Genomic DNA, 13,864 nt, shown 5'->3' on the forward strand with positions numbered 1-13,864 from the left:
GAAATATGGAAATTATGGAAATGTATCAGAATTCATTTCCAGTAAATAATGCATAGTCTAGCTTTGCTTAGATGTCCATGTATCATAATGTTAAAGTAACTATGAAGACCTGATTTGTAAATGGACTCTCATTCACCTGTACACACACCAACTGCGATAGGCTAACAAGAACTTGTCATTCTTTCAAAAGAACAGATGTCCATTTGATCTCGCTGCATTCAAAAGTTATGCCAATCAATGTTCAATAGCAGTACAGTAATTATCTCCCTTAATGTATTTTACATCATAATCTTACAAGATAAAACATTGTGCTCACAAACGTTCTGGTGGCCACATGGTCTAATGCCTGCCATTGGACTGATTGATAGTGGAGGCTCGCTCTCTCTCTCTCTCTCTCTCTTTAAATCTCTCCCTCTCCTCTTCTGCTCTACCTATTTCTCTCTCCCTCTCTCCTTCCCCTTTCTTTCTCTATCTCTCCCCCTCCCTCCCTCCCTCTCTTCACGCCATTTTGTGATGCGTTTATGTCCGGCAGAAGCCCAGCAGCGGCCGTACTATGCCGACTACTCCCCCGTCCGTCTCTATATCCACACACTGTGCACCAACCACTACCTGGACCTCTTCATCACCTTCATCATCGCCATCAATGTGGTCACCATGTCCATGGAGCACTACAACCAGCCCCCGGTGAGTCCTCCTCACAGGGCGTGCGACGCGTGTCTGCTGAGGCATCTGGAGCTTCTGCCTTTCTGCACAGCAACATCCAGACCTTTGAATTATAAGCTTCTAACTGACATTTTTGGCGAAAATGCGTTGGTGTCATAAATATGTTGTTTATTGGGCGCTAAATATATGTGTGAAATTTCACACAAAAATGACGTTGGACCCTGATATTTGATGGAACCTTATAATTCCTAGGTCACTACATGCTCTGTGTTAAATGAACTTTTTTTCCGACTGGACTCAATTGCCCAAGAGTCCACAGTTTCTCATGCAGTCTGTGTAGCTCTATCTGTATTTTCTGTAGTGTGGTGGAATTGATTTGTACTGTTTATAATTGTTGTTATACTTGGTTTATTTGATTTGCCCGTCACTCTTTCCTGCTGACTGTAATCGTATCTGTCTAGGTAATTTTTTTAAAATTCTGTTTATTCCCACATGAGGAAGTGTCTCATAACAGCACTGTCATTTAATTCCTGCTCTATCTTCTGTGAAATGGGACTATCAGCAGCTAGAAATGAAATGACACTTGTCATTTGTCGGCAGAACTAGAATTAGTAGCATTTCAGAGATGACACAAGCTCTCCATGCACACACACACACACACACATACAGTACATACAAACTCACATACAGTACAAACACACACACATTTGAGCAGTTGAATACTACCATCTTGATACTCAATCTACGGTATAAGGCATATTGCGCATGTAGTAGTGTATATCGGGACTCGCTGGAAAGTGACCACATGGTTGATTTTTCTCTCTGCAGTACCTTGAAGAGGCTCTGAAATACTGCAACTATGGCTTCACCATCACCTTCATCCTTGAAGCTCTGCTCAAGCTGGTTGCTTTTGGCTTCACCAGATTCTTGAAAGACAGGTAAGTCGACTTAAAGTCACATGCAGAGAGTTGTGCCTGAGGGTGGTTCGGTAGTGCTGCGTGTTCACTCACTGAGCACTTTATGATACACTCATCAGCCTATTGTGTAACAGCAGTGCAATGCATACCATCATGTAGATACGGGTCAGGTGCTTCAGTTAATGTTCAAAACATCAACCATCAGAATGGGGAAAAAATGTGATCTCAGTGATTTCAACCATGGCATGATTGTTGGTGCCAGACAGGGTGATTTGAGTACCTCAGAACCTGCTGATCTCCCGGGATTTGCAAAGAATGGTGCAAAAAAAAAAAAAAAAAACTGTGAGCAGCAGTTCTGCAGACAGAAACACCTTGTTAATGAGACATCAGAGGAGAATGGCCAGACTGGTCAAAGCTGACAGGAAGTTGACAGTAACGCAAATAACCACAAATTACAGCAGTGGTATGCAGAAGAGTATCTCTGAACACACAACGCATCATAACTCTAAGTGGACAGGCTACAGCAGTAGAAGTCTAAAAAACAAGTCTCAGTTCCTAATGAAGTGCTCGCTGAGTGTATGTTATTCCATTCCTCATGGAAATGAATTGATTGAATTGATATTGCTCTGTTGATGACTGAAACCTGTCATTGAAACCAATGGGGGTTTTGTCAGCTGTATTGTTTGTAGGACTGAAATATGTCCTGGTCAGTATTGAACCATTTTGGATCACACCGTTTCAGGATGCAGCAGTTTTACCCACGACTAAAACGCTCTCATCCCCGCCCCCTCGTGATCACCTGATCTTTCTCCATCCCGCTTGCACTTGCTCTTTCTTTCAACTCGTGCAGGGTCAACAAAACGCAAGGAAATGTGCCGACATCCACAGAGCCCAATGGGGCCCTGTCGCTCTCAATGTGCAGAAATAAACATTACTTCCTCTCCTGGCCTGAGGGAGGCGCTGCTGTCATTACAGGAAGTTTGAAGATGGCTGTATGGCATATGCAGTAGTTTGTTAGGGCTCCCCAGTGGTCACATTAGCCTTGCCCTTATTATGACCCTGTAGTGAAAGCTTTGTTATCATTATGTACTGTAACACAGCACCGGCCTTCATTAGGATTTGCTTATTCCCGAAGCGGAAGTGATTGCTGTTCCACGGATCACAGTTCCAGTTTAGATCTAATGGGTCTGGAGTATACTTCCTTAGGTTCTCATTTAACAACAACAGGAACGCTTTTTAAATGGCACTCTTTTTTTGGCAAAGTGTTTTTCTAAGTCTAAGTCAACCACCTGATCCTATCCTTGCTATTGGTATTGAAAAAGAGGAGAAAGCTTGGACAACAAACTGACACAACAAGAAACGCATGTGCCCAATGGTACCTGCTGATTTTGACTCATAAGCCCTTTATTGAGTCAAAAAAATATATACATGGAGCTTTTTGTATGGTTTTGGATGGAGTCCATGCATATTTTTACCACGTGTAATTCTGATGGGATTTTCTTTCAAAACCTAATGACCTTGTGTACATACAGTTTTGTTTTGCCCTGGTATAAATAATATATTCTTTTTAGTTTAACCGTATGTGATATGTTCATTGCTGTTTGGGGCACTCAAATTGAGCATCGAATGTATGAATTTAAACCTAAATAAATATTTTTGTGCTGTTAATTAAGGCTTGTACCTGTATACATGCATGAATTCAATGCCTCATCATGAACACCCTTTCTGCATCTGGGTGAATATTAGTTATGTTTGAAATAATATTGACATTTTGAAGCTTTAAATGTTTACATTATTAAAAAATTGTGAAATTCATGTATGCATTGCCTGGTGTTCATATGATGCATAGTTAACTGCTCTGGCCCACACATACATGCCTTTACCTTCTGATAAATGGTCAATTCACTGTTTCTTAATTGTCACCAATATGTAATTATCAGGATCCACTATCTTCTTGTGTTATCTCAAAATAAGAGATTTAAATAAAAAAAATTCCCCACATTCCAGAGGCTGAAGTACAGTGTCCTGAGCTGTGATTGGTCCAGGTAACGGTATCCCAGCGGAGTCCATTATCTTACAGTCTGTTCTCAAATAGCATCAGTTGTTTAACAGCCCAGCCTATACAAGGAAGATTTGGACAGAAATCTTGGATTTAATGTGAGATTCTACTCTGTAGAAAAACTCCAGAAGATTCCTGACTAATTTCAAAGAGACATGCATCCATTTTCAATATAAAACTAAGTGAGGAGTAGTCTGGAATGGTGGATTATTGGAATATCCATTGATTGATTGCCATGTCTGTTCCCCACCCAAGGTGGAACCAGCTGGATCTGGCCATTGTGGGGCTTTCCATCATGGGGATCACTCTGGAGGAGATCAAAAACAGTGCGGCCTTACCCATTAAACCCCCCATCATCCGCATCATGAGGGTCCTGCGCATCGCTAGAGGTGAACGGGCATCACCTTACTGCCAGTCCACACAGCTTCAGTGTTAGTGTTACACACAGCTTCAGTGTTAGTGTTACTGTTACACACAGCTTCAGTGTTAGTGTTACTGTTACACACAGCTTCAGTGTTAGTGTTACAGTTACACACAACTTCAGTGTTAGTGTTACTGTTACAGTTACACACAGCTTCAGTGTTAGCATTACACACGGCTGCTATGTTTAGCATTGTGTACGGTTGCAGTGTTAGCATTACACACGGCTGCTATGTTTAGCATTGTGTACAGTTGCAGTGTTAGCATTACACATGGCTGCAGTGTCTAGCGATGTGTACAGTTGCAGTGTTACTGTTACACACAGCTTCAGTGTTCGTGTTAGTGTTACAGTTATACACAGCTTCAGTGTTAGTGTTACACACAGCTTCAGTGTTAGCATTACACATGTCTACAGTGCTAGCATTACACATGGCTGCAGTGTCTAGCAATGTGTACAATTGCAGTTTTAGCATTATACATGGCTGCTATGTTTAGCATTGTGTACGGTTGCAGTGTTAGCTTTACACATGGCTGCTATGTTTAGCATTGTGTACGGTTGCAGCGTTGGCATTACACATGGCTGCTATGTTTAGCATTGTGTACGGTTGCAGTGTTAGCATTACACATGGCTGCTATGTTTAGCATTGTGTATGGTTGTAGTGTTAGCGTTGGATGCTCACTGACCTTGTTTTGTCCTTAGTGCTGAAGCTTTTGAAAAAAGCTACAGGGATGCAGTCTCTGCTGGACACAGTGATGCAAGCCTTGCCACAGGTAACATGCCGTGTCTGTGTACGTGTGTCTGTTTGTGTTTGTGTGTGTGTCTGTGTACGTGTATGTCTGTTTGTGTGTGTGTGTGTGTCCATGTGTGTGCATGTTTGTCTGTGTGCGTGCATGCTTGTGTATGTGTGTGCGTGCAGGCAATTTTTCACTTTGCAGAGGATGTTTACCTCCCCCATTTCTCCATCTTCTCTCCCCCCTCTCTCCACCTGCCCTCTTGCTCTTTCTCTCCCTCCCTCACTCTCTCTCTCAGATGTGGAATTTGGGTCTGCTCTTCATGTTGCTGTTCTCTCTATATGCTGCACTGGGTGTGGAGCTCTTTGGGAAACTGGGTCAGTGCAGCCAGTTGCATTTTCACACTTCACATCACCGTATTCATTTCTGTGCACTGAGCACAACGGGAAGATTAAACACTGCAAAGATGGCCATCTTCACAAGCATTTTAGTCTTGTAATAAGACTAGTTTTTTTCTCTCAAGTAGAAAATATTAGCTTGTTTTAAGTTACTGTTGACAAGGATATTTTTTATACCCCATAGGGAAATCATGAAATGAGTCAAATTTTCTTACCTCATTGGGTATGTTTTTCTTATTTACCAATAAAGTCACCAAAATAAGATTTGTTGTCTCAATATGAGACTAAAATACTTAATGAGATTTGGTTATTTTTTGGTCTGTGCAGTGCATAGCCATGCAGTCACAGGTACACACCTTACAGTGTGTTCTCCCTACACAAGCGCACCTGAGACTCCTCTAATCTGATGGATCTTCTGCATGGACTGTTGAACCAGGTTAAAAGGACAAGTTAGAGCAAAGGCACCTGCTTCCCGGAGGCATCTGCAGTAAAACGTTTCTCTGCCGTTGTGACCTTTCTATGAAGAGCTGCCATTATCAGGGATGACATCAGGATGAAGCTGTCCTGGGGGCAGTGGCAGTTCAGATCAGTCTCAGCGCCAGATACAGTAACTGGGAAATAAAGGCTAATCTGTGCACCTTGGGGAAAGCAGAGAGTACTACTGCTGCCATACAGCACACAATGACATTAATGCCATGTAAATATAAATATACAATGGAGGAAAAATGTGATCTCGTGTGGCATGACTGTGGCATGATTGTTGGTGCCAGCCAGGCTGGTTTCAGTATTTCTCTAACTGCTGATCTACTGGGATTGTCACACAAAAGTCTCTCGAGTTTGCAGAGAATGGTGCGAAAAACCATAAAACATCCAGGGAGCAGCAGTTTTGTGGGCAGAAACGTGTTGTTAATGAGAGAGGTCAGAGGAGTGGGGCCAGACTGGTCAAAGCTGACAGGAAGTTGATAGTACCGCAAATAACATTACAACAGTGGTTTGCAGAAGAGCATCTCTGAACACACAACATGTCAAAGTGGTCAGGCTACAGCAGCAGAAGACCAATAAGTTTAAAAAAAAAAAATCTAATAAATACCAAATAAAATGCTTACTGAGTGTATATTTATTATCCCATAAAAATGAATGGTTGGAAAATATTGCATTCATAAAAATCTGTTCATACTGTAATTGCAGTGCATAATTTTTGCCAGGACTGTATATACACAATACATTTGTTGGCTAAAGGGTATCAGATGAGCCTCAAACCATTGTGCTGCTGCCAGATGTGCTGTAGATACTACAAGGGATATTGTTCCTGACAGATTTTCCTATTGAACTCAATGGAATAATTATTCAGGATAAACAATCCTTTAAGTATCTACTGCATATCTAGTAGCAACACGGTTGTTTGAGGCTGGTCTGATACCTCGGACCCTTGATGACTTAAAGCCATTCAGCCAACAAATGTGTTCAATACTGTATCAGCATAGTTTACAGCTGAATCTAGTCCCACCCCCCAATTCCCATAGAGATCCATTCAAATACAAAGAGTTATAGTATCGCTAGCAGGACAACCTGAAAGTAATATATCCAGACTCTGTTGATATTGATAGGTCACAGACAACATGAAGTCATGGTATGCAATGGATATGCAACAAAATGACTATTTTATTTGACAGTATGTTCATTTGTCTCAAACATTGACGGGGGGCTACGTATAAAAAGTGCTGTAATTACGACATGGTGAAACCAAATTGTATAAAAACGTGCTTTAATACAAGCTGAGAATCTGCAAGTTGACGATATATGAATTGTTTAATTACAAACAGTGGAAATAAAACATTGATAAAAAAAAGCCAGAAAAGGGCTAGGTGTGTCCAAACTTTTGACTGGTACTGCACGTTTGTATGCACACATAGATATGTATTCTATAGCAGTGTTTCCCAACTCCAGTCCTCGGGACCCACATGCCAGACGGTTTTTGTTGTAACCAGTAACTCACACACCTGATTTAATGATTGAACCAAACAAACCACAAAAATGCCCTTGATTAGTTAAATCAGGTGTGTGAGCTACTGGTTACAACAAAAACCTTCTGGCAAGTGGGTCCCGAGGACTGGAGTTGGGAAACACTGTTCTATAGTAAGGCTGCCTCTGTGTAATTTTTGGTTGCTCTGCTTCCAGCTACAATGAAGTGCAATGAAGAATTTGAGAGTCTGGGCAGTGACGCCACATTTGAGAACTTTGGGATGGCCTTGCTCACCCTTTTCAGGGTATTTACAGGGGACAACTGGAGCGCCATCATGAAGGTACCCGCGTCACCAGACCCTGAACCTGTCAGGACTGTCACAGTGTATCACACCGTCAACAAGAAATCACTATCGCGACGGATCACATCAGCATGTTAGAAATCAACTTGCCTCTTTGGCTCTAATTTTTAATGTTTTTGCGTTACATTATCCAGGTTAAACAGGCAATGCGTTGACACATGTACTATTTTAGTTATGTCCTCCAGGTTAAACATGCAATGCATTCTGAGTGATATTCTTCATATTAAACATGCAATGTGTTGTGACATGCAACACTTTAGTTACGTTATCCAGGTTAGCCCCATCCACTCTGCCCCCTTGTGGTTGAGTCATCAATGTCTCAAATTATTGTTGCGTTTATTTCCATTTTATCCAAAAAACTGTGACATTTTACATTTACATTTTAGTCATTTGGCAGACGCTTTTAATCCAAAGCGACTTACAAGTGCATAGGTTCTACCATAAGTCAGAGCATCACATCCAGAAACTAGCAAAATACACCGGAAATGCTGTTCTAAACATAGTTGTCATCAGAAGTGCTTTTTTTTTTTTTTTTTTTTGGGGGGGGGTTAGACAAGGATAGGGATATCAGAAAGGAGGGGCAGGGGAAATCAGGAGGGAGGACTAAGGTAGAGTTTGAAAAGGTGGGTTTTGAGTCTGCGTCGAAATAGGGGGAGGGATTCTGCACGTAGAGAGGGAACCGTAAGGCGACCAGAGCTGGCAGACCGGAGTGGTCTAGCTGGGGAGTAGGGAGTGATCAGGGATTGTATGTAAGGTGGGGCAGTCCCCTTAGCAGCCTGAAATGCCAACACTAGGGCCTTGAAACGGATGCGTGCGGCAATAGGAAGCCAGTGGAGGCCAATGAGAAGCGGAGTGACATGAGCCGACCTGGGCTGACTGGTGATCAGGCGGGCTGCAGCATTCTGGACCAGCTGGAGGGGCTTGATGGCACATGCTGGGAGACCGGCTAGGAGGGAGTTGCAGTAATCCAGGCGGGAAATGACGAGCGCCTGGACTAGGAGCTGGGTGGCTTTCTCAGTCAGGAGATGACGGATACGGCGTATATTATACAGAAAGAACCTGCAGGTTCTGGCATTGGAGGATACTTGTGGAGCCAGGGTGAGGCAGTTATCAAGAGTCACCCCAAGATTCTTTGCCGTACAGGAGGAGGAAACTACAAAGTCCTCAACAGTCAATGAGAGGTCGATTGACGGAGAGGACTTAGCAGGGATGTAGCGAAGCTCAGTTTTGGCAAGGTTGAGCTTCAGGTGATGGGAAGTCATCCACGCAGAGATATCAGCCAAGCAGGCAGAGATCCGTGTGGTGATTTGGGTGTCGGGGGGGAAGGAAATGAAGAGTTAGGTGTCATCAGCATAGGAATGATAAGAAAAGCCGTGGGAAGAGATAACAGAACCAAGAGACATGGTGTATAGCGAGAAGAGGAGAGGCCCAAGAACCGAGCCCTGTGGGACTCCAGTTCGTAGGGGGTGAGGGTCGGAGACTGCGCCCCTCCAAGTCACCTGGTAGGAGCGACCAGAGAGGTAGGAGGAAAACCAAGCGAGTGCAGAACCTGTGACACCCATCCCAGACAGCGATGAGAGCAGAATCTCATGGTTGACTGTATCGAAGGCGGCTGACAGGTCGAGGAAGATGAGGACAGAGGAGAGGGATTTTGCTTTAGCAGAGTGGAGTGCCTCAGTGACCGCGAGCAGGGCGGTTTCAGTGGAGTGGCCACTCTTGAAGCCAGACTGGTTGGGGTCATGGAGATTGTTCTGGAGAAGATAAGTGGACAGTTGGGAGCAGACCGCCCGTTCCAGAGTTTTAGCGAGAAAGGGAAGAAGAGAGACAGGCCGGTAGTTGTTCAGGGCAGAGGGGTCAAGAGTAGGTTTTTTGAGCAGGGGAGTGACTCTGGCCCTCTTCAGGGAAGAGGGCATGGTGCCGGAAGAGAGGGAGGTGTTGATTAGAGAGGAGAGAAAAGGGAGAATGTCATCAGATATAGATTGTAGGAGGGGAGAGGGGAAGGGGTCAAGAGGACAGGTGGTTGGGCGGTGGGAAGTAAGGAGTTTCAGTGTGTCGGCGTCAGAGAGGGGAGAAAAGGAGGTTAGGGAGTTGGGGAGGGTAGGAGGGTCAGCAGGGGTGGAGGGTTGGGAGAAGGAATTGCGAATAGCATCGACCTTCTTTTCAAAGAAGGCGACAAAGTCATCAGGTGTGAGTGATGAGGGGGGGGGCGCCAGAAGAGAGGAGAAAGTTGAAAACAGTTTGCGGGGATTAGAGGCGGCCGCGTTAATTTTCGAGTGAAAGAAGGAAGATTTAGCTAGAGAGACAGAGGAATGGAAAGATGATAAGAGGGCATGGAAGGAAGCCATATCACTGGGGAGACAGGACCTTTTCCATTTTCTCTCCGCCGCCCGCAGTTTGGTTCGGACAGCTCGTAGAGCATCAGAAAGCCAAGGACTGGGGGGGGAGGCCCGAGCTAGTTTGGTGGTGAGGGGACACAGAGAATCAAAGGAAGATGAGAGGGAGGACATGAGAGTTGTAGCCGCATCATCGGGAGACAGTCGAGAGAAAGACTCCGCAGATGGTAGGGAGGAGAGGATTGTAGATGAGAGGGTGGAGGAAGACAGGTGGCGTAGGTTCCGTCGACAGGTGACAGTGGATGGTGGGAGAGATGGATGGGTGTTAGAGGAGAGTGGACGAGAGAAAGAGATGGAGTGGTCAGATATATGGAGTGGTGTTACAGAGAGGTTGGTTGTTGTGCAGTTCCTTGTGAAGATGAGGTCAAGAAGGTTGCCTGCTTTGTGGGTGGGAGGGGAAAGAGTGAGGGTAAGGTCAAAAGAAGAGAGGAGGGAGAGAAAGGTAGACTGGGTGGACTCTGAGTTGAGGTTGAAGTCACCCAGGAGGATCAGGGGGGTGTCATTGACAGGTGAGGAGCTGAGGAGGATGTCCATCTCATCCAAAAAGTTCCCCAGAGGACCCGGGGGGCGATAAACAACAATAATAAACAGTTTGCACGGCAGAGTAACAGAAACCGCATGAAATTCAAAAGAGGAGAAGGAGAGGGATGAGGAGAAGACACTAGATCTCCATGAGGATGAGATTAGGAGACCTGTGGCACCTCCTCTGCCAGAGGATCTGGGTGTGTGGGAAAAAGAGAAGGCAGAGGAAAGGGCAGCCGGGGTGGCCGTGTTCTCTGGTGAGAGCCACGTTTCAGTTAAAGCAAGAAAGTCAAGATTGAGGTGGGAGGCATAGGCAGATATGAAGTCCGCTTTCTGGACGGCGGACTGGCCGTTCCAGAGGCCACCAGCCACACAGAGATCAATACCAGGGGATCTGGGAGGAAAGATGAGGTTAGAGATATTCTGCCCATGTTGGCAGGAGGCGAACCTCCTTCCTGACTGGGACCTGGGGAGAGGAGAGAGGACAGGGATGGGAAGGAAACACATGGAGGGAACTAGGGAGGACAAGGGGAATACTACACAGTGGAATGAGGGCAGGCAGCAAAAACAAAATCAAACATCAGGCTCTCGGACAGCCTCGATGGACACCCGTAGATAGACACCCTCGACTTTGTACACCTGCGACTTCGTACGCCGAGGCAAGTAGCCGAGGCTGCCGCACACAGCTGCCACTGGTGCGCTACACAACTGCTTAAATAACACAGACACTGAATACAGAAAATGCAACCAACCCACTGCAGAACAATAATGCACACTAAAGTGAGTTCAGGTGACGTAATAAAACCGTGAAATGGCGATGCCAGATCTCCCAAAAGACTCCGTTAGTGAGAACAGCAGTCTCATATTTGCAATGCAGGCCAATAAAACAGCAGTCTACCCCATGCCACACTAACAGTTTACACCTGGTCACAGACTCAGACAATAAAAGGCATATTCTAACAATCCTTGATATTATTTCTCGATGTCAAAAAATCATGTTCCACTATAAAAACAAAAATATACAATTCAGAATAAACATGAATAAAAAATAAATTTAAAAAAGCATGAAAAAAGACATTGGCTTTTTTTTAGTTCACTCTTATTCCACGTCCAGCCAACATATTTCCAGTTTGGTAGAAATACAAATTTGTTTCTTCGAACATGTTTTGTAAATTATTCGATACAGACATATTTATAGAACCAAATGACCTGGTAATGAAGCTACGACTGTTTTCTGACTAACAGTCAGAAAAGTAAATTTCGTAATCCATTCAGCCATTTTCAAGAAAACTATGTTTTTGCTGGGACTATACCAACTGTACTTGTTATTGTTGCTTAAATGCATTGCTAGGCTATTTCAGTAGTGGACTAATGTAAAACATGCCTCACTTCTTGTGTAGGGTTTCCTACCCTTTCTAACAAGGTATAATGTGCCATAGTCTGGGGCCGGACAGTTTAGGAATATCACTGCGTTCACACAGCAGGATTAATATACAGACGTAATTACAGGATTTGGACATAAATATGTCGATAAACCTGTATTTGTTCAGGCTAACGGGGCTGTTTAACATAATTTTGAAATAAAGGTCAATTTCAAATGTGATGCAGGTTTGTTAGAAAACATTAGGTTGAGTAATTCCTTTTTGAACACTTTGGAGAGATTTATAAAAACACTCATATAAGTGAATAAAAGGTTAATTGTCTTTATATTCTGACATGCATTGTTTTAGTCATATTCTGCAGGTTAGACATGCGCTATGTTGTGACAGCGTTGTTTTAGTCATATTCTCCAGGTTAAACATACGCTGTTTTGTGACATGCATTGTTTTAGTCACAAGTGCTGTGTTGTGACACAGGACATGCTGGGGGACTGCGGCCTGCCCTACCTACGCTTCATCTCCCCGGTCTACTTCATCACCTTCGTGCTGATCGCCCAGTTCCTGCTGTTCAACATGGTGGTGGCCATGGTGGAGGAGAATTACAAGAAGACTATATCCTATTACAAAGGAGACCAGCCCAATCCCCAAGAAACTCACCAGTCTGGCCTGTCAGAAAACCTGACGGGAGTTGTGGGTTGACGATTGATTATACAGGACTAAGTGCTGTCACAGAGAAACTGCACCCTCTACTGGCTAATCCTGCTACTATTTTGAATGAAGGGGGGGAGGCCATACATATTTTTATTTATGGCCTCCCCCCACATCACAGGATAAATGTGCTTTTAGTGCAGGGGGTGTCAATGGACATGGACACGCCTCCCACAAGGGTTTAACAATAGCCCAAAATTGTTTCATCAAGCACTGGCAGGATTTCTAAAGCCAGACATTTCTGGACCGGAAATGGAAGGTTCAATCGGATTAAAAGAGGAACTGTCACAAGCACTAGCCCTTCGCCTTCCAGATGCGAGAAAGCCCTTCCACTTGTGGTTCTGGGCGGGAGAACACACTTGCAGCTGTGCCTTGGGGCCGAAGCAAGCGGATGGAAAAACTGGAACGGTGTGGTTTTACTCCGCCCCTATTGCAGCTTCCGTGACTGGTCAGCACAGGCGCCTGAGGACAGCACAGGTGAAGGTCACGGTCCGATGATCCAGCAGAACCACGTCATCCGCAAAAAGCAGAGACGCAATTCTGAGGTCACCAAACCGGACACTCTCCTCGCCTCGACTGCGCCTTGAGATCCTGTGCATGAATATCACAAACAGGACCGGTGACAAGGGGCAACCTTGACCAAGTCCAACCCCTACTGGAAACCTGCTTGACTTTGTGCCGAGGATGCGGACACAGCTCTCACTTTGGTCATACAGGGACCGGATGGCTCGTAACAACGGCCCCGGTACCCCATACTCCCGCAGTACCCCCCACAGGGTTCCCCGGGGGACACGGTTGAAAGCCTTCTCCACGTCCACAAAGCACAGGTGGACTGGATGGGCAAACTCCCATGACCCCGCCAGCAGCCCCGCCAAGGTAAAGAGCTGGTCCACTGTTCCACGACCAGGACGGAAGCCACATTGCTCCTCCTGAATCCGAGGTTCGACCGTCGGTCGGAGCCTCCTTTCCAGTACCCTAGAGTAAGCTTTCCCGGGGAGGCTGAGGAGTGTGATACCCCGATAATTGGAGCACACCCTCCGCCCAACAAGATCCCCAGTCCGGGTCTGCAGTTTCCTCCGCTGCTGAAAACAGCCTGAGACAAGCCCTGAGACAAGCCCTGAGTCGTCGGATGGTTTGCCAGAACTTCCTTGAGGCCAACCGAAAGTCTTTCTCCATAGCCTCCCCGAACTCCTCCCATACCCAGGTTTTTGCTTCAGCGACTGCCGCAGCCCTTCTGGCCACCCGGTACCTGTCTGCTGATTCAGGGGACCCCTGGGCCAGCCATCCCAGAAAGGCCTCCTCCTTCAGTTTGACGGCCTCCCTCCCTCTTGGGTTGGTGCCCCGACAGG

At 45.3% G+C, this 13,864-nt stretch overlaps 1 protein-coding gene across 1 annotated transcript in view; it reads left to right on the forward strand.

Annotated features, from left to right (window-relative positions):
* Window positions 1–13,428, forward strand: part of LOC133115261 (voltage-dependent T-type calcium channel subunit alpha-1H-like) — a 62,423-nt gene extending 48,995 nt beyond the window's left edge. The window contains 7 exon segments of the mRNA XM_061225072.1: window positions 533–684; window positions 1,492–1,601; window positions 3,895–4,028; window positions 4,760–4,830; window positions 5,090–5,168; window positions 7,368–7,492; window positions 12,285–13,428. Of these exon segments, the coding sequence (XP_061081056.1) occupies window positions 533–684; window positions 1,492–1,601; window positions 3,895–4,028; window positions 4,760–4,830; window positions 5,090–5,168; window positions 7,368–7,492; window positions 12,285–12,506 (893 nt within the window). The 3' untranslated portion in view covers window positions 12,507–13,428.
* The last annotated feature ends 436 nt before the right edge of the window (window positions 13,429–13,864 follow it).

Source organism: Conger conger, chromosome 16 (assembly GCF_963514075.1).
Source record: "Conger conger chromosome 16, fConCon1.1, whole genome shotgun sequence".
Lineage (NCBI taxonomy): Eukaryota > Metazoa > Chordata > Actinopteri > Anguilliformes > Congridae > Conger > Conger conger.